We start from the raw sequence: 27,770 nt of genomic DNA, 5'->3' as shown, positions 1-27,770 counted from the left end.
TTTTAAAAAACCCAATATGTACATTACAATGTTGGCAGTAAAGAATACACACCAAAGCAAAGTGTACCCATTTGCATTTTTACTTATCTACGTACAATTTATTCTGTCTGAATAGATTCTCTCAAAATATAACAAACTTGTTAAAGATGGTGAAATAGATTTTCAAGTGTCCAATTTTCCAACATTTTCTGTGTAGAATCTAAAAATCCTGGAGAATTGTTTATGATGCAATACATGAAATTTAGTTTACTACATCAATTGTGTTACTGACATTCTTTCTAGGAGAACAAACTGGGCAAGTGTGTACTGTGCTCCCTTCTCTTGTGAAAGGAAGGCCTGAAGTTTTCTATCTCTGCTTGCACCTGAGTTTATAAAATTTGTATGTAGAATTAGAAGGAATTAGTGAACTGGGTGGTTGCAGACCCAGGTTTTTCCTTCTAACCAGCTTTATCTACAGTAAAATCTGATCTTTTAATCCCCTTATGTTTGATTTTGTGTTTTATTTCTTACACTGCTAATGACTGACAATCATTCCCATAATAAATCCTCTCCCAACAATATTTTCTCTATCCTTGTACACATCAACTGATCATCCACTACTTTCACTTGCTTCTTCCTGAGGAAGAAGGCTTTATTGGGACTCAGTAAAGCTCCCAGTTTTGTTTCCACTGATGCATTATTCTGCTTGAAATGACCTGCCTTCTTTTCTATAGGTTTGTTTCTAATTATCTTTCAGGATTCATAGCAGTTAGTTACCAGCCTAACATAAATTTGACCTCATGTTTCCATGGTAACATGTTAGACTAGGACTTGATTTCCAAGTGAAAATGTGGATCCAAGTAAATATTATTATAATAAATAAACTATCATAAAAGCAAAAGTATATTACACATGAAAAATAATGTGTGTACGTGCATGTGTGTGTATGTATGTGTATTCACGTGTGTGCCTGTCCTGGGGTTAAACTTGGGGTCTGGGAGCTATCCCTGATTTTTTCCTCAAGGTAGGACTCTGCCACTTAAGCCACAGCTCCACTTCCAACTTTTCAGTGGTTTATTGAAGATAAGAGTCTCACTATGGACTTTTCTTCCCAGGCAAGCTTTGAACTGCAATCCTCAGATCTCAGCCTCCTGAGTAGGTAGGATTACAGGCGTGAGCCACTGGTGCCCAGCTGCAAAGCAATATTTCAATTCCTTTTATTTTTGTAAAGTAAACTTAATTGTCAAGGTGATATACAGAGGGGTTACAGTTGCCTATGTAAGGTAATGAGTAAATTTTTGTCAAACATTGAAAAGCAATATTTTTAACAATTAGAATTAGGTCCCTAATTTTATAACATGGACAATAAGCTATGTCAAGCTGATTACTTAAGGAATCTCAGTGAAGATATTGTAAAACAGTTCATGAAATATAGACCTTTGGGATAACATTGACCACATACATTGACCAAGAACATTTATGTTAGCTAAACATGAAATTCTTAATGAGTTCTAAATTATTGAGTTTTAACAAAGTTAGCAGTGTTATTTTATTTTATTTTTTATATAATTTTTGTTGTAATTAATAGAGGGGTTACATTATATTCACCAGATAGAAGGTACATTACTTCCCAAACATAGCAGTGTTATTTTATAAAACTACATAGAAGATATTCAGTGGATGCATTTATTCAGTATATAGCTAATTTCTCTTACTCTCTGGTTTTTGTTTGTTGCTTTGATGATACTGGAATTTAGACTCAAGGCCTTTGAACTTTTGAGACAAGCATTGCCTTCAAAAACTAATTTGAAGCTGAAATTGTTGACTTCTAGGTATTTCAGTGAAAAAACTATGGAGGCTGGAGGCACGGCTCAGGTTGTAAAGCACCAGCCAATGGATGAAAACAAATGTCAGATATTGAGTTCAAGTTCTGGTTTGTTTGTTTGTTTGTTTGTTTTTGCCAGTCCTGGGCTTGAGCTCAGGGCTTGAGCACTGTCCTTGGACTTTCTGAAGGATAGAGCTCTACCACTTGAGCCTCAGCACCACTTCCGGCTTTTTGCTATGTTTGTGGGGTACCTAGGAATTGAACCCGGGTCTTCGTGCATGCTAGGCAAGCACTCTACCACTAGGCCAAACTCCTGGCCTCAAATTCTGTTTTAAGAAAGAAAGAAAAAATATGGAAATGATAAATTATCCAAGTTAAACTTTTTATATATTTAATCTCTTCATTTTAACCTTTTCTTGCTTGGTCTTCAGAATGTGTATTCAAAGGTTTTTTTTTTTTAAGTCATGGGTTGCAATTGAAAATTGGACCATCATAACAGCTCATCAGAGGAAAACTATCGGGAAAAAGCCAAAGATGTGTGTTGATAGATAAGTAAGGGGAAGTCTGAAACTATTAACTTGAGTGTGCCAGGAACAGGCCCGGCCCCATGAGCTGTGTCCCTGAATGGCAGTAGGTGGGGCATCCGAAAGCTTGTGCTCCTTTTTTTGTATCTGCAAAAGACACAGTGTTGCTGTGTGTGTGGGCATCAGAATGGAGCACTGGACAGGCAGAGTGAGAACAGGTAAGGTTCAGGTAGCTGGCTCTGTACAGACGAGCATCTATGCTAAAAGCAGGAGTAACTTGCCAGGAATAGGGGCCAAGACATGGGTAGTTACAGGGGGTCTTGCATTTGAATAGGTCCTTATTGGTGGATGATGCAGATTTTGCACTTCACCTGGGACCGGTGCCAAGTTGCTCTTTTGTGTCCATCCCAGAGTAGGTGGAGCTGTGTGTGGTTTTATGCTACCCTCTCATTATTGAGGTGGGGGAGGTTGTGGGGCCAGGGGAGTGCCTCAGGAACAAGCCACACATTTAGTTGGAATAGAACTTGGTTTGATTTCTTTAAAAAATGTGTTGAATATTTCATTTTGTTGAAAGTAGAGATACAAGACTCAGTTAAGGTTGTGTTTCTTCATTGTAATTCATGATCTGAAGAGCTTTCACTCTGGGCCTCAATTCATTCACTTAAACTTCCTTGCATAAAGTACAAACTTTTTGTTGTTGTTGTTAATCTCTGACCCTGGTCTTTGTGCAAAGTGTCTCTATTTCACTAGAATTGTTTTTAAAAAAATAGTTGAATTTGCTGGTGTTCTTTACTTTAGAAATCAATTCTCTTATCTAATCAACCTCCAGGACATGCAAAACTAAGGCTGTATAATCTTAAATTCAGATAGTGACAGTGTGCTATGGATGGTAGAATGTGGCATTTGTAATCAGATGATTAGGCCTTGAATTTTAGTTTTAGTTTTTAGAGTGATGAGTCAAAGTCTTTATTTGTAAAATGCAAAAGTAAATCATATAAATTCAGGGCTATTTTGAGGGTTCTATCAGATAATAAATATGGAAAGTCTTTCAAATTTTAACCTGCTACTCAAAGACAGGTTGTTGTCTGGGCATTTGGATTTATCTTTAATTTTTTTTGGCATGAATCCTAGTTCTGTGCTGATTCTCTTTTGTTTAAATCTATTTTTTAAATACATCTTAAAGAAGCTGTTCAAAGGGCCAGGAGTTTGGCCTACTGGCAGAATGCTTGCCTAGCATGCACGAAGACCCAGGTTTGATTCATTGGTACCATATATACAGAAAAGAAGTGGTGCTGAGCCTCAAGTGGTAGAGGGCTAGCTTTGAGGAAGCCCAAGGACAGTGCCCAGGCCCTGATTTCAAGACTAGAAAAAAAAAAAGTGGTTCAAAGCAGTTTCAATTCAACACGTCAATGTAAGACCACAACAAATCTTGACTAGTGTCATCTCTTCTATCACTCTTCCCTCCACACACACCTATTCCAAATTCACCATTCCCTCAAGTTACCCAACTCTATTTTCACAGACATATATTAAATATTATGACTGTGTTAACACACCATTCCACTCTCTCTTTATCTGCTCTTTCCCCTTAAACTTTAGCACCCTCAGATAAAACAAGTTTCCTCTTCTTTTTTTTTTTTTTTTTTTTTTTTTTTTGGTCAGTCATGAAGTTTGAACTCTGAGTCTGGGCGCTGTCCCTGAGCTCTTCAGCTCAAGGCTGAAACTCTACCACTTGAGCCACACCGCCACTTCCAGTTTTCTGGTGGTTAATTGGAGATAAGTGTCTCTCAGACTTTCATGCCAGGGCTGGCTTTGAACCACGATCCATCTCAGCCTCCTGGGTAGCTAGAATTACTGGTATAAGCCACCAGTGCCTAGCTTCAGCTTCTTTAAACTAAAATTTGATTCCTAGAAGCCCAAATTTTTTAATGTAAATTTTTTAAGAGGTCATACAACTAAATCTTTAGCCTTAAAAGTCCAGTTCCTTCAGTTTGCCTCCTTATTAAAATTATTCTCTAGGAAAAAACAATCTGCAAAGGAAGCGTTAAAAAGTAGCACAGTTTTTTACAGTGGGATTTGTGTGGCTTTTCTGACTGGTAGAGATGTTAAAAAATAGCATCCTGCAATTAGGGCTTCTGAGACATCTCAATCCAGCAGAAAAAGTCTGTTTCTTTCTATAAGATCATTTAAGATTTAGTTTTTTATTTTTTTTTTACTTTTTAAGAAAACTAATTGACATCCATAGTGACACACAGAACAATGCTGATATCCCTTCAACCAACTGCCCCTAAATAAGGTCGTTATTTTCTTTGATTTCCCATTTCTAACACAATCTTGTAATATGGTGGTCTCTTAATGCACTTTGAAAGTGTTTATTTTACACTGCTAGTATAAGTATAGTTTGCTTTTTTTATAACACATATCGTTCTGAGATGAATGCCACTTAAAAAATGGTTACTTATTTTAAGAGTCCTAAACTTTGCTAGCAGGAAACAGAGCTCTGGGAAGCTATGAACTTCAGAATTCTTTGCATCTTGTTCTGTCACTAAGTAACTTTCCTTTGCTGGTGGTTACAATTTCAGGATGGTCCTATGAATCTGCAAAAATCCTGATCTTAAAAGTTATGTGTGGTGGGAGTGGCTGAGATCTGAGGGCTGAAGTTCAAAGCCAGCCCAGGCATTAAAAAGTCCATGAGACTCTTTATCTCCAATTAATCATGACTATCATGACTTTCTGAACACTAAAGATAGTTAAATTATAATCTATGTATTTACTTATCTTTTGGAAATGAATTTCCACTGAGCTATTTATAAAAAATTTCTGATGAGTTTCTTCCGTGTTGGAAAAAAATAAATATATTATTGAATTTGGACCTTTATTAAACATACTTATATTTATTTTTATTGTACTCAGGAAATAATTAATGATGAATGATGCTATTATTATAAGCTACTGAAAATCAAGATTGTTCCTAGCAGTTACAAAATATAACCTAGTACTGGCATTAGGATTTGTGTGTGTGTGTGTGTGTGTGTGTGTGTGTGTGTGTGTGTGTGTGTGTATGTGTGTGTGTGTGTGTGAATACTGAGGTTGGATCTCATTTGAATTGCTTGGCTGGCACTTTACCACCTTGATCCATTTTTCCATCCCTGCTCTCTACTATCTTTCTGTTTGTTTGTTTGTTTGATCATGGGACTCGAACTCTGGGCCTGAGCACTGTCCCTGAGCTCTTCAGCTCAAGGTTACTGCCCTACCCTTTAAGCCACAGCACCACTTCTGGTTTTCTAGTGGTTAGATAAGTCTTACGTACTTTAGTGCCTGAGCTGGCTTTAAACTACAAGCCTCAGATATCAGCCTCCTGAATAGCTAGGATTATTAGCATGAGCCACCAGCGCCCGGCTCTACTATGTTTTTGAGACCAAATCCAATAGAACTTTTTGCCTAGCCTGGCAGAAAACTTCAATCCTCTGGATCTCCATCTTCTAGGTAGCAAGATTACGGACATGAACTACCAGCACCCAGTTATCATCAGTATCCTTGAATCTACTGGATGATATTTTTAAGCATGTCAAGCGTATTGTCTATATATAGATTACTAATCTTGAATAAGTGACATAATGTTTGTAAAATTTCCAGTATAGTGCTTTATACATTGGTATTTAATATATGATGATTACTCCTCTACAGTCATTCAAAATCTTGTCTAATTTTAGGATTCTATTTTACATGTAACCATCAATTATGCATATGTATAAAGACGGGATGACGCTTAGTAAAAGTAAAACAAGATTAAATATGCAGCAGAACCACACACACAAAAAAGTCCTGATACTTGTTTTGTTGGGAACTAATGAAGGCCATTTCAAATGAAGATCTTTCAGTGCTATCTTTTGTCTCTAGACACGCTTAAAGCTTTTTATGAAACATTTGCCTGGACTTCTCTATGGTGATGGTAGATGCTCTTGGGGCCCACCTCACACCATTAGAAGTCTGAGGGATAATGTCTGATAGACTTTATATTGCCTTTCCATGAACCACATCATACAATAACACAAATAGGATGTAATGAAAAATAGAAATAAAGAAGCACCATACAGAAATCCAACTTTTGGAAAGAGGGCAGCTCTGCAATAAAAGGAACAGAGTTAAGAATAGTTCTTCCTACACTGCTTCCTGCTTGGGCTTCATCTGCTCCTTAGGGAACATGACTTTAGTGAAGCCCCAGATGAGAGGATTTCGAGACGTAGTTCCCATGGCAACAGTCTCTAAAATGACATAAATCCACAAGCACTCTTCCTTGTTGTTCTGTCATCCCAATAAGAACCCTCCATAGTGCCTGGAGAAATGTCAACTTTTAATGACGCTTGAATCTTCTTTGCTTTCTGTGCCCCAAGGAGCCCCTTATCTGTGGGGACTCATTTCAGGCTTTTCATGATTTATTTTTCTTTAATTGTGAGTTGACTCCAATAGGACTGAGAGCAGGTTTGGGATTTATCATAATCACCAAGGTAGTGACAAATTTCAAAGTGTGAGATTTATATTAGAGACTTCTTGTTACTGAGCAGAGGCTGAGATGTACTCCATGTGTAGGGGATGGTAAACATGATCTAAGTGCAAATGTCACTTAACACACCCAACACGAGGCAAACACATGCCCATGCACAAGTAGGGTTGTAATCAGCTTGCCAAGAGGAAGACAAGCAGCTGCCATTGCGACTTTTTTCGTCCAGCCATTCATCCAGCCAGGGCATAATGACTTTGGCTATCCCCTCCTGACCAAAACATACCTCCTGTCAACTATGTGGTCTTTGAAATGGAGATTTGCATTGTTAGTTCGGCTAAAGATTCTGTTTTCACTATTTTTCTTTTTAGAAAATGACTGGAAGACAGTAGAATGTGGCTAATCCCTTGTAAGCTTTGGTAAACCACATGTTGAAAAATTTAGCAACAAATATGTGAGAGCCAACTTTGACAGAAATGGAAGGTAGAGCAAATATTTAGGCCTGTGAATATTTGGGGGAATAGATATTTTTTCCCCTGAAACTAAACATGGTTACAGAAAAAGTGAGATTGAAGGCTGTAAAGGAAATTTCAGCTGGTTCTATAATTTGATCTCTGTGGTGTGGCAGAACATGGGAACTAGAAAAAGAGGATATTGGGGGCCGGGAGTTTGGCCTAGTGGTAGAGTGCTAGCCTTGAGAAAGTCCAAGAACAGTGCTCAAGCCCTGAGCTCAAGCCCAGGACTGGCAAAAAAAAAAAAAAAAAAGAGGACATTGATGGTGGGTAGGAAGCAGGGATGGAATTTAGAATGGAATGAAATCAGGCAGCCCTGGAAGAGCCTGTTTTCTTCAGGTGTACTAAGGAACATTTTGTTCAGACCTGGTCCAAATATTGTTTTAGGAATACCTTAGCCGAAGTCTCTACAAAAACACATTCTGGAGATGAGGACATGTGTGAAGGTATTTAGAGGTGATCCCAGTGAAGAGGATGAGTGAAACAGAGAAGGCTGGGAGGCCAATTCAAATAGGCATTGATAGTTACCTTAGGGGAAATTTAGGGTCATTCTCTTTGAGACCCATAGAGATACCACAAAGCTGAAATCACTGCAAGTACAGAAGAGGGCAACCTTTTCCCACCAGCTCCTAGGAGCATTAACTCCTTCAGTTCAGTGTTACCTGTGCATCAGACTGACTGAGCTGCTTCTCCCATACATTTCACATAGTAGTGACAAAGGTGCCCTGGAGCAGAAAGCAGAGGGAAAGTGATGCAGTAATGGAGTGGTACTGTTTAGCTATACCAGGATGCAGCTTGGTGCCACTGCAACAGTAGAATCCCCAAAGTCAAATGAGTAATATGAAAGAAGGCATAAAAGATGGTCAATGGGGAACAGCTGGGACCTGGGTCCTGAACTCAGGGTCAGGTCATGATATTCACAGAAGACAGTACACGGACCACTGCTGTAAGGAAGGATAAATGGTATGAGTTTATAATAGAAAGCTTAGAAAGGTCTTTTGCTTACATATTTTACATATTTACATATTGTTCTGAAAATCTATCCCATATCTCTTAACTTATTGCTGGTGCCTTTAATTATTACATCTGAAGTGTAAGTTAAACATAGTACAAGGAGGTGTCCTTGCCACCAATTCATGGACACTCAGTAGCCCATTATATTATCTGGTTTTCTTAGCACACTGTCAAGGTCACTTTCTGATCCACATGGATTCACACATTTCCTATTGTATCATTGAAATCTCAGGATGAGCCTGGGATACTGTAACCGTTAGTCAATGCCAAATCTGTATTCTGCATTTCAGCCAAGAGGCCAACAAAAATTATTCTATGACAATATAACTAGAGATGTTAGAGACTCATTTTTGTTTTATTTTTGTTTCTTGAACTCTACCACCAAATAGCTCTGCACCTAGTGGGTCCTCCATTTTCCTATATAAAAATAGTGTATGGTGGGAGCATTAGATCCGTGACTACTTGGCTAAATATCAAGGAATTTAGAAAAGAAATTCAGACTATGAAGTTCATCCCTGGAAATTCTGGAATAGGATATGTACTTTAAATAAGACTATCATCTCCAGGACTGGAAGATTATTTTCAATACTGTTTCAAGTCTAGGAAGTTCCAAGAGTATGATTGTCACTAAGCTTAAAGAAGAGCTAAAAGACTGGAGCACAAAGTTAAACAAGTCACCATAAGAGGAGTTAGGAAAAGAGTAAAGCAACAAAACCACACAAAAAAATCTACAGTAGTGTCAGGTTCTGTATGAAGCCTCAGTATGAAGACAGTCGGGGGCCTGAAAGGATCAAGGCTGGATAGTGGGTAGCAGGAAGAATTCTGACAATGTATCAATTTTATATAAAAAAAAAACAAAGAAGCAAAACCCAAACTAACCCCCATCCAACACAGCAGAAAGGAAGACAACTTGGTTTCTTCCCTGAAGAGGACATTTGAAAATTCAAAATGTGTTGAACACACATCCCTCCATCTTTTATACTTATTTATAGCACTTTCAAGGCATTGCCAGGGCCTCAAAGGCAAGGACCCTACTTTGTATGTTCTATTACCTTCCATAGGGAGTTATTAAAGGCAATTGTTACATTTATAGTAAGATGAACCTAGATGTCACGTGGACTTAGCAATGTGTGTGTTTGCATGTGCTTGTACTAGGGTTTAAACCCAAGGCCTCACACCCTTTTTTGACTAGCTTGTTCACAGCTATATTCTACCACTTAAGCCATACCACCAGTTCAGGATATTACTGTTTAAGTGGAAATGAAGTGTCTGGGCTGTCTTTAGCTCTCCATCCTCAGGTCTTACCCTCCTGAATAGTTAGGATTGCAAGCATAAACTATATAAACACCTAGCTTGGATTTGGTAATTTAACATTTGGGGGATTGCTTTATCTCTAAAATGGAGACGATAAAACACAGTGTATAAGATTTGAGGAAGGGCCGGGAGTTTGGCCTAGTGGTTAAAGTGCTTGCCTAGCATGCACGAAGGCCCGGGTTTGATTCCTTGGTACCACATACATAGAAAAAAGCCGGAAGTGGTGCTGAGGCTCAAGTGGTAGAGCTCTAGCCTTGAGAAAGTCCAAGGACAGTGCTCAGGCCCTGAGCTCAAGCCCAGGACTGGCAAAAAAAAAAAAGGATTTGAGGAAGATTGAAAAGAAAGCATTGCTTGTAAAATGGTTTGGGATCCTGGCATGTTAAGATGAGCACAAGACAGAAATGGTATACATTAAGTGTTCACATGACAAATTCTTTTTGCACAATTCTTTGTGTGTTGTTTGAACTAATGTGCTTATGTTTCCAAAAGCACATTCAAATATTGTCAAGAGTATAAACACAATACTTTTCAAAGTTACTGTCTAGAGCCATGATCCCCAGAGAACCCCTGGCTTTCTATCTAATCATGTCCCCAGATCTCTAAGCCTGGCATAAAACTACTCAACCTCATTAGGTGTGGTGGCTCACACCTGTAATCCTAGTTACTCAGAAGGCTGAGATCTGAGGATTGAGGTTCAAAGCCAGCTCAGGCACTAAAGAACATGAGACTCTTATCTCCAATTAACCATTAGAAAACCGGAGATGGTGCTGTGGCTCAAGAGGTAGGGTGGTAGCCTTGAGCTGAAGAGCTCAGGAACAGCACCCAGGCCCAGAGTTCAAGCCCCATGACTGACAAAACAAAACAAAAGAAAACTACTCAATCTTCTTGCAAACTAGAGAAGAGCTTCAGAAAAAAACACCACCCCCACATCTGTTTTCCAGTTCTGGAGAGCTCTGAGACAGCCTCCATGGGGAAATTGACTCTCTCATTAGTAGAGAGATTTGTGACAAATCCTTCCACAAAAGCACCACAGGAATTGATCTGTCTGAACAACTGAAGAAAGTGCTTGGCTGAAAGGTACAACACGGAGGTTCTGTGGTGAAAGGGTGAGTGACTGATTCTGGGTGAATGGTCTGAACTTGAACTCAGTTTTAAGTCCCAGCCTAGAGTTCTAAAGTACTGGGGGGAAAAAAAAACTAGTTGACCTTCCTGCTTTGTCTAGGGTGGTCATAAGATGGACATTCTCTTGCCCAATTAGACTAGCCCCAACCTCTGAGAAAACTCTTTTCAGAGATAAATGTGTTTTGTAAGCCTGAAAAAAAAATCTGGAGATAAAAGGACTTAGCAAAGGAATCAAACTAAAGACTGGAGACTTCTCAGAGGCTTGTTGGGGTCTTTCGTCCAGCAGCATCTGCTCTGCACCACGGTGGGTATGACCTCCGGGGGTCCCTTCAGAGGAAAATCCACGGGGGCCATGAGACTAGTCTCTTGACCTAAATCTCTGACGTTCAAAATCTCTGCACACACCCAACTTGTAATGAACTTGGGAGCTGACTAGGTCACCTCCCTTCTCCCTTCTCCTCTTCCTGTGCCCAACAGCTCTTTTCCTTTGTCCTTACAGAATGTCTTACTTGAGAATGGCAGCTGAGAACTCCTCTTCTGTGACAGAGTTCATCCTTGCAGGCTTAACAGACCAGCCTGGACTCCAGATCCCTCTCTTCTTCCTGTTTCTTGGTTTTTACGTGGTCACCATGGTGGGCAACCTGGGTTTGATCACACTGATAGGGCTGAGCTCTCACCTCCACACGCCCATGTACTTCTTCCTCTTTAACTTATCTCTCATAGACTTCTGCTATTCTACTGTCATCACCCCCAAGATGTTCATGAGTTTTATCTTGAAGGAGAACGTCATCTCCTACCCCGGGTGTATGACTCAGCTCTTCTTCTTCCTGTTCTTTGTCGTCTCTGAGTCCTTCATCCTGTCGGCAATGGCATATGATCGCTATGTGGCTATCTGCAATCCCCTGATGTACACAGTCACCATGTCTCCTCAGGTGTGTCTACTTCTCTTGTTGGGGGTCTATGTGATGGGTTTTGCCGGGGCCATGGCCCATACAGCCTGCATGCTGAGGTTGACCTTCTGTGCCAACAACCTTATCAACCACTACATGTGTGACATCCTTCCTCTTCTGGAGCGCTCTTGCACCAGCACCTATGTGAATGAGCTGGTTGTTTTTATTGTTGTGGGCATTGATATTGGTGTGCCCACCGTCACCATCTTCATTTCGTATGCCCTCATCCTCTCCAGCATCCTCCGCATTCACTCCTCAGAAGGCAGGTCAAAAGCCTTCAGCACCTGTAGCTCCCACATCATTGCAGTTTCTCTTTTCTTTGGATCAGGGGCATTCATGTATCTGAAACCATCTTCCCTTTTACCTATGAACCAGGGGAAAGTGTCCTCTCTGTTTTACACTATTGTTGTACCCATGCTCAACCCATTAATCTATAGCCTCAGGAATAAGGATGTCAAAGTTGCTCTGAAGAAAACTTTGAACAAAACTTCCTTCTCCTAAGAAAGGAACAATGCTTGGGCAGGTCCCACTTTTGTTCTGTAGTTGAATCAGTCTCCATAGGCTACAGGGAAGAAATTTTTAACTCATTTTCAGACAGTCTTTTTCCTCAAGGGAAAAAGACTTCTTCTTTAAGAAGATTCTTAAAGCTAGAATACTTACATTCAGTGTGTCTGGAAGATCATCTACACCAGTTCCTTTGTATTTCTGAGAAGACACAGGCTTATGCCCCTTCCTAGGGTTCAGCATCTTAGCCAAAGAGCAACTGAAATTCAGGTTCTTTTATTCCTTTCCATATGTGTTCCATTAGGGTTAACTTCCTTTCTCTTTCAGGCCTTGAGGGAAAAAAATGTGAGCTGGCCTCAGATGTTAGAATCTGGTTCTGTCTACAGAACTTTCATGTAACTTTTCAAGGGCTAATTTTAAATTAGCACATTTTTACAAGAAGGTAGGAGGGATAGGATTTTGCTGAGATGATCTTGGCTAAATGACCAGAGAAATTCTTAAAGCATTTTGTAGAAGTGGAGGAAGTCTGTTAAGACCCAGAGAGCAGCAAGCCTGCGACCAACTGGGACAGTGGTGTGGTGCTGCAGGAACCTGGACTTTCAGGGATTTGATTATGATGATGGGTTTAAGAACTAACAGAAAACGCCAAGGTTCTAAAGACTAGAATTTGAAAATTATTTGATCCACATCCACTTTCTTGTTTTCAAAATGTGCTTTTAAAGGCAAAAATAAAGGGCTTGGTAGCTAGGGAAAAATCACTTCAGTATCTGTAGAATATTTTAGATCCACACAACTTTTAATATTAGTCATAATCAAGTTAGCAGCCAATTATCATTAAAATGCCTACCAAATAGTATACTAGTGTGGTATACAATAGAGACTAAGGTGGAATATTTTTTTCTGTACCCTCTCAGATCAATTTTCTACTCCTTGGTACCTCTTCCCAAATCTTTGAAGAAATTTTCTAATGGATTGCCTTTTCCTCTGGGTTCTTTTTTTGGGGCTAAGCCAAAAGGAATCTTTGTAAAGAAAAATCAGGGAGTAGGAGAAAAGTGACATGGTAATATTTATACCTGGACATCCTCCTGACTTGGCTAAACTGGCAGTAACTGAATCCTCTTTCCCACATGTGTTTACAGTAACTGCTTCCTTCCTTGCTACTTCCTGCCAAGGGTTCATTATGTCTCCATGTCTTTGTGGTTCTCTCAGACAACATTCTGCCTACACTGGTATAAATAGTTCCCTCCTCATATTTCCAATTACTTTGTTTGGTTCTATCATTTTCTTTCTTTCTTTTTATTTATTTTTTGTTTGTTTTTTGGCTGGGATATTGATATATATATATATCTCACTAAAGGGAACGATTGGCATCTCTGTGCTAATGATACTTTGAAAGAAAATTGTGATCATATTGTTTGTGAAACAATGACATGTAAAATGCCATGAAAATGCTTGAGTTAGGACGTTATCTTTAGAAATACTCTCTCCTCTATGAAAATAAAAGTAGTTTGGATAGATTTATAATTTTGTATTACTTTTGGATTGATGCTAATCAGGAACAGTGAGTTCAAAAGCAAGTGCATGGACAAGTGAACAGTGTACAATAAAAGTAGGGAAAGGCACAATTATTATATAGAAAGCACAGACAAGTTAGAGGGTATAATAGAATTTGAATCCCAGCTTCTACCCAGTAGTTGTGTAACTTTAAGCAAATAACTTGATGTCTCTGAGCCTCATTTATCTTTAACTCTTTTCCAGGGTTCCAATGAAAATTAAATGGCACTCACTGGTTTCATTCCTGCTAAATTATTTTCCTTCTTTTTTTTGCCAGTCCTGGGGCTTGAACTCAGGGCCTGAGCACTGTCCTTGGGCTTTTCTCAAGGCTAGTGCTCTACCACTTGAGCCACAGCACCACTTTGGCTTTTCTATGTATGTGGTACTGAGGAATCAAATCTGGGTCTTCGTGCATGCTAGGCAAGCACTCTACCATTTAGACAAAACTCCTGGCCCCCTTTTCCTTCTAATATCAGCAATTCCACTAAGTTATTGTTTAACCTTGGGACAATAGCATATATTTCTAGGTCCATGATCAAGTTATCAACAGATTCAGTGACCTACTTCCAAAGAGGAAAGAAGTAAGCAGTCTCTCTTAGGCCTCATAAAAGAGTACTAATCCCATTCATGAGGGTTCAACTCCCATGATGTTATCACCTCCTAACATCTGTCCCAAAGCACTATGGTTTCAAATATACATTTTAGGAAAGTACAAATATTTAATATGCAGCAAACTTGTGCTAAGTGTTACTGTAAACAGAATGTAGAAACAATGTGATGGAACATGCTGTTTTTCATATAAGCAAGCATGGATTTAGAAAGATGCTGGTAGAAACCACATGAGAGGAAGAAATGGGCTATGGAGGAAAAGAAAAGCCCTCAGAGACTCACTTGTAGGATTTGGTTGAAAAGATGACTATTGAGCTTTTTTAAGATATGGCTACCTGTCTCTTTTGCTCCCTTCAATCATGTTGAATGTTTGCGATAACCTCTACTCCAGATTCCTTCTAACTCCACAGACTACTGTGATCTGAGTGTGGAAGAGATATATGTAGGCAGGAACTCCACATTTATGGCATCCATGGTTTTCAAGCGGCATTTGGATTTGTATATACATAGTCTCCTTTCATCTTTATTTTTTTTTGTCAGTCATGGGACTTGAACTCTGGGCCTGGGTGCTGTCCTTGAGCTCTTCAGCTCAAGGCTAGTGCTCTTCCACTTGACCCACAGTGCCACTTCCAGTTTTCTGGTGGATAATTGGAAATAAGAGTCTCATGGGCTTTAGTGCCTGAGCTGGCTTTGAACCAAGATCCTCAGATCTCAGCCTCCTGAGTACCTTGGATTTCAAGTGTGAGGGTGCCTGGCCTCCTTTCATCTTTTTCTATGCTGATCTGAGATCATTTTTCTTATTTTATGGATGGCAAAGAAGTCAAAGAACTTGCCTATGATTACATATATAATAAGAAGTAGAGTTGTGGATTGTATTTAGATGGTAAGACTAGACACTAGCCACCTTCCGAAGAGTTCAATATGGGTGTGAAATAAATAGCATGTGTGGTGCATATATATTCACCTTGTTCCAGCCCCAAGTTCTTGCTGTCTGGAGTTGAGTTAGTCCCTAAATTTATTCTCATTTGGAAACAATTTGCCCGAACATGGAAGACTTTTCTCCTTTTTAAAGGCACTGAGCTCATAGAGTCAGGTATGTATATATACATCTATAAACATACACACATGAAGCTTGCTGAGCTATTGTTCAGTGAGTTGCACAGTAATATATTAGGAACCTGTTTAATTAAGGTTATCATCTCTAGTCCAGCCAGGGAATCTAATGTATGCTTGGAGCATAATGCCTGAAAGATACAGAAGGTGTTAAATACATGGTGAACAAATCCCTAGTGAGATTTTTAAATACTCTAATTATGCAGTACTTATTTTTAATTTATTTTTAAAAATAATTTTCCCTAAATTTGCAAAAGCTACACTGTATGGTAGAAACATGTGAGATAGGATTGTGTAGTGATAAGCAAAGAAGTTTAGAGAAAAAATTACCATGATCCCACCATTCAAAGATACCACTCTGACATTTTGGTCTATGATCTTTCAGAATATATTTTTGTGTGTATGTGTTGTATTGATCAGTTGGAAAAATGTCTCTGTGTATTTACAAGCAGATATTCATATTAAGTACTATTTTGTAACTTTGTTTTTATTTGTGAACATGTAAACAACATTGGTGTGATTAAGTACATGATAAAATGATGTTATATGACTACATTATTGGGTTTAAAGCTACAGAGCATTAGAATAATGTACAAGATGTCTATTTGCTACATATAAAGACAATATTGCTCTCTTCTTTTCAAAGAGCTTTCAGATAATCACCTGATGGTCCTAAGTCTTTTTCTAAATTCTTTTTTCTTTTGAACACAGGCAGCATCTTGCTATGTAACTCATTGTGTAGCCTAGGCTGACAGGCTGGTTCAAACACACAACCATTTTGCCTAGTGCTGGGATTATAGGCGTGTATTAAGATGTCTAGCTCTCCTTGCCTAATTTCTAAGAGGAATTTTGTCCTTGATTTATTAAGTATCAAGTCTGCAAAGATCTCTTACCACCTTGGGTCATATTTCTTTTATTTTCTCCTTCCTTCCCTCCTTCCTTCCTTCCTTTTTTCTTTCTTGCTTCCGTGTGTGTGTGTGTGTGTGTGTGTGTGTGTGTGTGTGTGTGTGTGTGTGTGGTGTGCTGGTATTTGCGTTTGCCAGGCAGGCACTCTAGTACTTGAAAATAACCCTCTCCCCTTTTGTGCTCATTATTTTTTAACAGTCTCACTCCCTCACCCCTCCCTCAGGCCGACCTGGATCATGATCTTCCTATTTATGCTTTCTGTACAGTAAGTACAAAATGAGTGCACCACTATAGCAGGAATTGTATTGATTGAGATGGAGATCTCATAAACTTTTTTCCTGAGCCTGGAATCTGGGTCTTCCCAATCACACTTTGCTTCCAGAGTAGCTAAAATTCCAGGCATGAACCATTTTTTGTCTCCAGTCCTATCTTTCTCATTTTCAAGGTTCAAAGTCAAGACAGCTCTCTCATATTACTGCCTACAGTAAAAAACCAACCATGGTAACAACCTGAGTTTACTTCAATTCTAGCCTTACTTTTGCTTCAATTTACTTCAGTTTCCTTAGAGAGGCAGGAGCTGCTGTTACCACTCCCTGTCCCCCTTCAGGTAAGTAAGGAAGCAACATGTTCTCTTTTCTTATATCCTCCCCACCACACTCCAAAGAATGAAATGAATGTGTGGCTCAGTTTGACCCAGTTCCCTTCCTGCTCTTTCCATTGTTTTCACTATCAGGGCCTCACTAGGTCTTCCTGTGTAGGAAAGACAGCTGCTGCAGCTCCATTCAACCCGGATTCACATATTTAATTCGTAGATTTCATCTCAGGGGATCACGACTTCTTATTCATAGGCTTCCAAGTGGAGACTTTGACTTTATTGGAAATATTTTTTTTAATTTCCTGTATCTGACTCCTGTGTGTAATTTTCTCAATTATTTGTGGACAATTAATTGATACCACTAACCCACTCCAACAATATCCTACCTTTCCCTGCTGCATATAAAATGACTTTATTCTTAATATCACTCTTCATTACCCAGATGTGCAGTAGTTTTCCCCTTCGTGCACATTTTGGATTCTCTGCTGTTAGTCTACTTGTTATTCAAGATGAATAATAATATAGTTCTAAAACTATACAATAAAGCAGATTGTGCATTTCCATGGTAACAATGCAATAAATGGTGACTGCCTCTAAATAAAGAAGTTAGCATAAAATAACATCATCAATTCAAAGATACACTTTCTATAATAACTTATAATGATTTTTGTGGAAGCAAAATTATTTTTCAGGTTTTAAGAAGAAACATTTGCTTGAAGAATTGTGTATGGTAGGCATTGATTTTTTTTAAAAGGTGGGTAAGAATTTATTCTAGGTATTGATCTTAAAGCTAATACATTAATTTTACAACACATGCACAAAACAATATGATCACAATATTGAACAATTTAAAGATCTACTAATTATTTAACCATTAATAAAAGTCAATTGAGTCATTACCTTAGATACTGAATAATCTTTTATTTTACTTTATATAGCTGACATTCTGTTTAAGAAACTGACCAAAGGCCTAACAGAGGATCACAATAGCTCAAAAGTTATGTACATATGGTTTTACAGGATGAGACTAAATGAAATGAACAGGGATCTGAGCTGTGAATAGGGGAAGTTGGTTCTGATTAATTTAGTAAAAAGGAGACTACCTGCAAGAAAGTTCACAGAAGTATAAAACAAGCTTGGAAATCAGTTGGTGAAAACAGGCAGCATAGGAAAGCCAACTTATGCCCCAGAACTGTCTGGTTAAGTTACCCTAGTTGTTCATGCTGGCACCATCAGCATCTGACATTTGTTTTGGATGGATGAGTTTTTTTTAATTATCTTGTTCACAATGCAATTAATAAATTTTATTTGTGCCACCTGCGTCATACTCAGCATCCTATATGAGAACTCAGATGGTGGCATGCAGGTCTGACATACTCAGAAATATAGCACAAGAGGATTGGGAATCTGGATCTATTCATGATTATATCATATGAGGGCTACCTCCTCACACATGGAAGGAATTCAAGGGCAGAATAACCACAACCAGCAGTTTATCTCTATTTATTTTTCAGTTTTGAAACTGAATTTCACATTATTAGCAAGGCCTTTTCAGACATTTAAGACTGCATAAGGCCTCACTTAAATGGCTTTAGACATTATCCCATAACTCCATAACTCTCTCTGACAAACTTTTGGTATTTCTCCTTTTCTTTTCTTTCTTTTTCCTTCCTTCCTTCCTTCTTTCCTTCCTTCCTTCCTTCCTTCCTTCCTTCCTTCCTTCCTTCCTTCCTTCCTTCTTTCTTTCCTTCCTTCCTTCCTTCTTTCCTGCCTGCTGGCCTGCCTACCTTTTCCTTCTTCTCTTTTTTGTGCTGCTATTGACTGGTGATTGAACCCAGACCTAGGCAGTGTCATTTAGCTTTATCACTCAAGCTTGGTGCTCTACCATGTGAGCCACAGCACCACTTCTGGTTTTTCTGGTGGTTAATTGGAGATAAGAGCCTCATGGACTTTAGTGCCTGGACTGGCTTTGAACCTCAATATTCAGCTCTCAGCCTCCTGAGTAGCTAGGATTAGAGGTATGAGCCACCACACCCAGCCATGTTTACATCTAAAAGTTCCATTTGATTCTTTAAAAATTTTGATACTATCTAGTGGTACTCATTAGACACAACTTGGTGGGGTTGGGAGGGAAAACCTGGGAGAGAGTGAGAGAAGGGGTGATATTGTCCAAAAAGAAATATACTCTTTTCCTGACTTATATTACTGTAACCCCTCTGTCTATTACCTTTATAATAACAATGAAAATTTTAAAATTACAATTTTTATGGTTATTTTAGATTTTGGCTCTTCCTTTATTATGCCTTCAATTTTCTTTTACTTTTAAACGTATCAACTATATCTGTTTTGTATAAACATGTCATACTTTGAGACTAGGCCACAGAGTACTCAAATATCCTGTCTGAAAGTTAGGGATGAGAAAGAAGTGTGTGTGTGTGTGTTTGTGTGTGTGTGTGTGTGTGTGTGTGTAAGAGAAGTAGAGAGAGAAATCTATTTATTTTATGATTTCACCTTGGACATCACGTAGCATCAGTTCTCCCATACTTTATGGGTTGAAAGAATCCCCAAGACCCTATAGACATGGGGATAGGGAACAAAAACCCCATCTATTGATCAGGAAAGCGTTAGTCTCATTACTCTAAGAGCATGTGGGATGAAAGCTATATTTATATGTAAGTGTGTGTGTGTGTGTGTGTGTGTGTGTTGGTATCCTTCTTTGGAAAGAACAATCTGCCACATGAATCCACATTCTATAGTTGTTATAAACATAATATTCAATTAGAAAACATCTAACATGATGCCAAGGACTTTATAGCTGCTCCATATGCATTCATCTTCTTTTCTCTTGTTTTCCTCTTTGTATATAAGAAAAATATAATAGGTGTTTATCTCAAGAGACAGTGTTATATTTCTTGCATGATCTACTTTACTGAGTTGTCAGGTCAGTAAATACCTATTTTACAAATGAGAGAATTATGGCTCAAAAATGTTTAGTAATGTTTAGTCTTAAACTAGTTTGGTAGGATGATTTATTTTTTGTTCTCCACTTAAAGTGGCTTTAAATAAACTTTTTAAAGTTTTACATAAAGATACATAGCTTGATGATTTTTTTTTGCTAACTAAATACATCTGTGTAACTAATATATTTTGAAGAATCAGACCATTACCATCAACCCCCAAGAACTTTTCATAGCTTTCAAGTTGCAAGCCTCTGACTGCCTGGTCAAAAGGAACTATTGTCTGATTCTCAAGCCTATTTTTACAACTTCACATATATGTGTTAGTGTTACCATTGTTGTGTGAACAAATACCTGATAGGAACAACTTAAGCTAGGAACAATTCATTTGAGCAGACAGTTTCAGAAGGTAAAGTTGTGGTCATATTGGTTTAGAGGTCCCTCTGCTTATGGAAGGGCAGAAAAATCATAGCTGCGGGACACTTTGAAAGAGGAGGCTGTTCACCCAATGGGAGACAGACACCCAATGGAAGCAGAGAGAAAATTATGTGGGATCAGGTATTACAGTCCAATGACCTACTTTTCTTTAACTTGGCCCATTCCTGCAGTTTTCACCACATCCCAACAAGACTAGTGCCAATAACTAAGGATGGTGCCTTCAACACATGAGTCTGTGGGAGATATTTCATATTCAAATTATAATAATATGGAGCTGTAAAATATGCACTCTTCTGTGTTTGGTTTCTTTTATTCCATAATAGATTGATGCTGCTTACCTATGGAATTTATTTTCATGGTAGAATAGAATAGAATTGTATTTTAATGATTCTTCATTTTGGTATTCTTATCTACAGTTAGTTTCCATGTAGTAGGTTGCTTCAATGTTGGGCTAATATGTATTATGTTGCTACAAACATTCGCTGTGACATGTTTTTAGGCTAACTATGTACTTCCTTTTTTGCTGGTCCTGGGCTTGAACTCAAAGCCTGGGTACTGTCCCTGAGCCTCTCTGTGCTCTGTGCTCAAGGCTAGACCTCTACCATTTGAACCATAGCACCACTTCCAGCTTTTTCTGTGTATATGGTACAGAGGAATCAAACCCAGGGCTTCATGCATGCTAGGCAAGCACTCTACCACTAGGCCAAACTCTCGGCCCCCTATGTACCTATTTTTAAGGAGTACACACCTAGTTTGGAATGCTGTTTCAAAATGTATAAATATTCAAGTTTGTGAAACAGTGCCAAGCCACTTATTATATCCTTATACAGAGGTACATAACAATGTATTGTAGTAATTCCACTCTTGGTACAGGTGTAATTTGTTCTTTTATCATCTATTTTCGTAAGTTAGGATTTGAATTTCTTTGCCTTAATGTTTTTTGGTTATAATTAATCAGAAACAGCTTAATATATTCCTTTCCTATTTTCAAGCCAAGATCCACCAAAGAGATACTATTGGTTCTTCAGGAATGATAGATTCAGTTAAAGAGGACTTTGAAGATACAGGAGGTGAAAGACACAGACTGTTACTAAAAGGAACGGAAGCCAGTAATTTAGGAGGCCATGGGAGCCAGGAAGTCTAAATAGCTGTTTATATTCTTTTTAGTAGAGTGACCATAAAATTTGTAATCCAAATTCAAGCACTTTTGAGTGGGTCTTATTAATAATCATAGTGGTATATTATATAAGGATAATAGGTACCATTCAGGATTATCCCAGGTAAACCTGGATGATTTTAAGCAACCTCTCTGAAAACTTACAAATGCAGATGCTCCAATGTTCTGTGATTTTTTTTCTTAGAATATTCACTTAGCAGATCCTATCAAAAACAGATTTGCAGGCAAATACAATTGTAACCTCTTTATACCTTACCTTGACAATAAAATGTTCTTTAAAAAAAACAGATTTGTTATCAGAAGAATGGCAGGATCATATCCTCAGGTACATTATCCATTTTACCTGGATCCTTTCTATCTATAAAGTAGATATTTGTGCTACCTTTTCGTGTATATTTCATCTCCTCGTGGATAGTCAAGGCCTGTCTGTGGCCTTTAGCAGGTGGTACCTGCTATACTGGTTTTTTCCTCAGTGTTCTATTTGAATAGCTCATGGTCCTGGAAGCATTTTCTGTGCATTGCTCTCTGAACATCTATCACTTTGAGCTAAGCTATCTACCTATCTATCTATCTATCTATCTATCTATCTATCTATCTATCTATCTATCTATCTATCTCCTCCTCTCTCTAAGCTTTTTTTTCTTTTTGTCAGTCATGGGGCTTAAACTCTGGGCCTGGACATTGTCCCTAAGCAATTCAGCCTTGAGCCACAGTCCTGTTTTCTAGTGTTTTATTGGAGATAAGAGTCTCATGGTCTTTAGTGTATGGGCTAGCTTTGAACCATGATCCTCAGATCTCAGCCTCCTGAGTAGCTAGGATTAAAGGTGTGAGCCTCTCTATGCTTTCTATGAAAGTTTTGAAATGATGGCAAGTAAGTTTAAGACCATTTTCATTTAAAGCCAAGCGTAGGCTCAGGGAGTAAATAAACGAGGAAAAATGAATCCTTTAAACTTATCCCTGAATGTTATAGGACCCCTGGAGCAGAAGGGAATGGGTAGAATGCTTGAGGTGATATATAAATATCCAGTGTAGGGTGTAAACAAAGACAGTGCAGTTCCTTCCCTATAGAGAGAAAGTTCAGAAAAATTCTCTGGGGAACCTGTGTCTAATCAGGTCCCCAGGATGGCCAAGAAATTTGGTTTCTTATTGTATGCCAGCTGGGGTTCTGATGAACTAATTCATTCTCATGAAATTCAGAGACCACCTGGGACAATCCACATAAAGAAGCTGTAGTCTATTTCTCAAATACCTTGGAGAATTTGGGTCAGCAAAACCTCTGATTCGTCATACCAGGGGAATCAGAAGAGGTACATGCAAGGCTGTTTGCTATATGCCTAGTGGTACTCTTTACCCTCTGGCTAATAGAAAGCTAATGGAAAGAGACCTCATACCTCCCAGCACTGAGAAAGACCAAGTAGAAGGAATGAAAAAGCCCCAAACCATCTTTTATTTTAGTTTTCTTTTAAATTTATATCTAAGAGCTCTGAGAAGCATTGGTCCCTCCCTTGCTCTCAACACTGACTCTGAGGTGAGAACAAGAGATTTAAAGGAATCAAGAAGCTTTTAGAGAACAGATAGGAGATATTCTTGGCTTTTGGCTTATCTGTATCACCAGCTAGGAACTTAATATATGGTTGGGAAAGAAAGAAAGAGAATGAGAAGATACAAAAATGGCCATGAGAGCTCTTGTCTCATAGCAACTGAGGCTGCAGACAAAGATTGTATTGTTGGCTTATATCTTTCTTAGAGTCTTTGGTTGTCCCCAGTGGAGTTATTTTGGCTTTTCATCATTTAAGTGGGGCCTAAATCTTTTGTTGGTCATTCTAACATATTAGCTTGGATTCGTGATGAACCTAGGAGAGCTGTAATGCTACCACAGTTGCACTGCCAATAGCTTGGGATGAGGAGAAGCATCCATGTACTAGCTTATATTTCTAGAGCCCTTTCCCACTATTAATGCTTGTGTCTGTCATCATCTTGTGTATTTTATCCTTTGTTTCCACAGACGACTTTCCAGAAGAGAATGATTCCAAGAAACAGCTCCTCAGTGAGTGAGTTTGTCCTTGTGGGATTGTCAGAATATCCGGCACTCCAGATACCCTTCTTCTTCCTATTCTTAGGGATCTATGTGATCACTGTGGTGGGCAACTTGGGCTTGATCACCTTAATTGGGCTAAATTCTAGCCTTCACACCCCAATGTACTTTTTTCTCTTTAACTTGTCCTTTATAGATCTCTGTTACTCCTGTGTGTTTACCCCCAAAATGCTGAATGATTTTATGTCAGAAAATATTATCTCTTATATTGGATGCATGACTCAACTATTCTTCTTTTGTTTCTTTGTCAACTCTGAGTGCTATGTCTTGGTATCAATGGCCTATGATCGGTATGTGGCCATTTGTAGCCCTCTGCTGTACACGGTTACCATGTCCCCTCGGGTCTGCTCTCTGCTGATGCTGGGTTCCTATGTGATAGGATTTGCTGGGGCCATGGCCCATACTGGAAGCATGCTGAGATTGACTTTCTGTGATTCCAACATCATCCACCATTATCTCTGTGAAGTTCTTCCCCTCCTACAGCTCTCCTGCACTAGCACTTATGTCAATGAGCTTGTGTTTTTCCTTGTTGTTGGAGTTGTCATTATTGTATCCAGTGTCAGCATCTTCATTTCTTACACATTGATTCTCTCTAACATTCTTCGGATTCCCTCCACTGAGGGTAGAGCCAAAGCCTTTGGAACATGTGGCTCTCACTTGATTGCTGTTGCTCTGTTTTTTGGGTCTGGAGCATTCACTTATCTAGCAACCTCTTTCTCTGAATCGGTAGAACAGGGAAATTTTGCCTCTGTCTTTTACACCAATGTGGTTCCAATGTTTAACCCTTTAATCTACAGTTTGAGGAATAAAGACGTTAAACTTGCCCTAGGCAAGACCCTGAAGAGAATGCTTTTCTGATGGGTCAGTTGATATTATAGGCAATTAATTCCCAGTAAACATAAACATAATACTTTAGTACATAAACATAAAGTACTTTAGTACTTTAAAAAAATCTACGAAAGGAGGAATTTCCATCTTTTTCCTAAAACAGAATCTTCTTTTCTCTTCCCCCCGCTTTTTTTTTTTGCCAGTCCTGGGGCTTAAACTCAGGGCTTAAGTGCCATCCTTGGGCTTTCTCAAGGCTAGAGCTCTACCATTTTAGCCACAGAACCATTTTCCACCTTTTTCTGTGTATGTGGTACCAAGGAATCAAATCCAGGTTTTTGTGCATGCTAGGCAAGCACTCTACCACTAGGCCAAACTCCCAGCCAATTATCTTCCCTTTTAAGAATCAAAAATCTCAAGCCTGGCATGGTGGTGTGCACTTAAAATTTCAACACTTGGGAAGTGGGTACAGGAAGACAGCAAGTTCAAGGCCAGTCTGCAACACATATACTTGTTTCAAAAACAAAAACAAACACTAAAATGCATAAAAGTGAACAAAAATCTGCATTCTCTTACCTATATTCTTCTTTAGGATTATACCATTTTGCATCACTTTGTACGACACTTAGTATTTGCTAAGTGCCTGTTATTTACTTCATTCTAGATTAGATTCAAGAGGGGAATAACCTGAAGTACCATGTCTTCCACTTTTTCATGGTAAGATAAATGAGTTTATTTGGGCAAATCGTTTTCAGTTGGGAGTAAGGGAATACTATGGCATGAAAACTCAAAAACACATTTTCTTCAGTAATGTGACCAGTCTTGCCAAATACCAAAAGTAGATTTCTGGATGCCATAGGTCACATAACCTCCTAACCTTTAGAAACATTTCCTGGTCAGGAAGAGCATAAATATTCTATTTCAGGTACATGCATATACTATATATATATATACACATACACATACACAAGAGAAGTTTTCACTCAAGAACTTGACATACCCCTAATTTTAACTACATAGTCGAAATTCTTGGGCCTTGGTATGGTAACTGGGATCACCTGACAATCTTCTAGTTGGACTATTTGAAGCTTTGGATAAAGGAATAACAAAGAACTTACGTAGATTTGTACCACTGTATGAAATGCCACCTTCACTTTGGTCTGGAGGACTGTGTACAACACAGAGCTTTGGTACTTTAATAAAATTTCTTTTATTTGTTTGAATGTCCTTTTTTTCAGACAAAGGGATCTCTCTTTGGAACCAAGAATGGTCTCAGACTCATGACCCTCCTGCCTCAACTTCCTGAGTGTTGATAATATAGATGTCTATCACTCTTACTTTTTGAAGTGAATTTATGTTTTACACTTCTCTCTTTCAGGTCCTATCACTCTCTGTCTCTGTTATAGATAATCCTTGGAGAATTAGAAAGAAAATGAAGTCATAATTTATTTCTCATTCTCACGCAGGCTGAAAGGGATCTGTATTTGAATGTCTAGGAAGACTCTAGGTTAAAAGTATGAATAGCTGAACATTTGAGAAATAATATTCATAAGTATATTGCATGGAGGAAACGTGAACATGGAGTCAGACCAGCCCATTTGCAAGAATGGAGGTAAAGCCTTGCATTGTGAGCAGAATCACAAGCACTGTGAGAAAGAGTAGGATTTGGGATGTTCTAAGGAGGCTGTTAAGAATACTTGATTCTTTAACAAGATGTGGTATTTATACACAATGGAATTCTATGCTGCTGTCAGAAAGAACAACATTACCCCATTTGTAAGGAAATGGAAAGACTTAGAAAAAAATCATATTAAGTGAAGTAAGTCAGACTCAAAGGAACATAGGCTCAATGATTTCCTTCATTTGTCATAATCAGTAGAAACCTTGGGCTCTCCTAGCAGAGATTTACAATATAGCAAAGCCTAGATACATAAGGCCATATAAGACACTAAATGCAAGGACCTCCAGGATATAGAAACAAAAGCCGTATAATGAGTGATTGTTGTCCTTAATGTACTATGTTATCTCTCATCTCTTTTGCTGTCCCTTGGTTATCTTATGTTGTTACAGTATTTCACCTGGTTATCTGATATATTATATATATGTGTGTATTTGGTTATTTGAAATTGGATAGGGAAGGGAGGAAAACAAGATGAGGGGCGGGGGTGGTGTGAGGGAAATGGGGACCAAGACATGAGAAAGGGTATCAATGTATGTGAAGTAATGCACCTTCTATCTGGAGAATATAATGTAACCTTTCTATTAACTACAATAAAAATATATGAGGAAAAAAAGAATATTTGTTCTTTTCTTCTGGACATGGAGAAATACATATAAACAGTATCTTCTACTTTGTTTCTATCACTCCAACCCTTCCATAAAATTGGACAGTTGCCAATACAAGAGATATATCAGTAAATGAAAGCAAGAACTCCTTCATCTTCTCTCTCTGATGCGGAAACAGCACAATCATACCGAGACAAAGGCAGTCCAGTGTTCCAGATGGAGCTAGAAACAAAATATCCTGAATTTTTAGCAGCACAGAGAAGAACTCATTGTATGGGGCAGACCGATGAAGACATATAAGGCAAGCTTATTTTCTTCAGCTATGTAAGATTTTTGAAGGTGAAAAATGTGAGACTTGGATTATAACTTGATTATGACAATACTTATATTTACTGAGGCTACACTATATGTGGCTAAACTTTATCTTCCCCAGGACTGTGTATGTTTAGATAAATGGAGATGTTAGGAAGGGTCAAAAATGAGGAAATGCTGGGAGCTCACATCCTAGTTACTCAGGAATGTGAGATCTGAGCATCACAGTTCAAAGCCTGAAAGGGCAGGACAGTCTGTGAGACTCTTATGTTCAACTAACCACCAGAAAACAAGAAGTGGTGCTGTGGATCAAAGTGGTAGAACATTAGTTTTGAGCAGAAAAGCTCAGAGACAGTGCCCAGGCCCTGAGTTCAAGCCTCATGACCCCCTCACCATCTCCCCCATCCCCCCCCCCACACAACAAAAGAAGGAAAGGTAGCTAGGTGGTGGGTCATGTGTATAATCCTAGAACCCTAGAAGATGAGGCAGGAGAATTGGGAAGTAGAAGCCAACTATCCTGTCCCATGTGGGGGGAAAATGAAGTATGAAAGTAGATCTACTTTGCTGATGGTAAAGGAAAAATGATTAATTATTACTGGTGAAATTTAGTAGGACAAGGAAGAACTCTGAAAAACAAAATTATGAAATAAAAGCTCAA

At 38.6% G+C, this 27,770-nt stretch overlaps 2 protein-coding genes and 1 long non-coding RNA gene across 5 annotated transcripts in view; all 3 read left to right on the top strand.

Moving 5' to 3' along the window:
• Nucleotides 1–27,770, top strand: part of LOC150045645 (uncharacterized) — a 213,704-nt gene that overhangs the window by 95,414 nt on the left and 90,520 nt on the right. The gene's annotated exons all lie outside the window — the stretch shown is intronic.
• On the top strand, nucleotides 11,292–12,242 carry LOC150045657 (olfactory receptor 8B8). The gene has a single exon (XM_090319617.1). It carries the CDS (start codon nucleotides 11,292–11,294, stop codon nucleotides 12,240–12,242), a length of 951 nt encoding a protein of 316 aa, XP_090175743.1.
• Nucleotides 20,629–24,547, top strand: LOC150045656 (olfactory receptor 8B4-like). 3 transcript variants are annotated; one of them, XM_090319614.1, is made up of 2 exons: nucleotides 20,629–20,648; nucleotides 23,617–24,547. In XM_090319614.1, the coding sequence occupies exons 1-2, from the start codon at nucleotides 20,629–20,631 to the stop codon at nucleotides 24,545–24,547; spliced, it is 951 nt and encodes a 316-aa protein (XP_090175740.1). The 3 variants fall into 3 exon arrangements, with proteins under 3 accessions (XP_090175740.1, XP_090175741.1, XP_090175742.1); XM_090319615.1 differs by lacking the exon at nucleotides 20,629–20,648 and adding an exon at nucleotides 21,542–21,555 and having other exon boundaries at nucleotides 23,635–24,547; XM_090319616.1 differs by lacking the exon at nucleotides 20,629–20,648 and having other exon boundaries at nucleotides 23,609–24,547.

The sequence above is a fragment of the Megascapheus bottae genome, chromosome 27 (genome assembly GCF_031878675.1).
Source record: "Megascapheus bottae isolate mThoBot1 chromosome 27, mThoBot2.hap1, whole genome shotgun sequence".
Lineage (NCBI taxonomy): Eukaryota > Metazoa > Chordata > Mammalia > Rodentia > Geomyidae > Megascapheus > Megascapheus bottae.
Note: the sequence above shows the minus strand (reverse complement) of the source record. Positions and strands in the feature narration are given on the sequence as shown.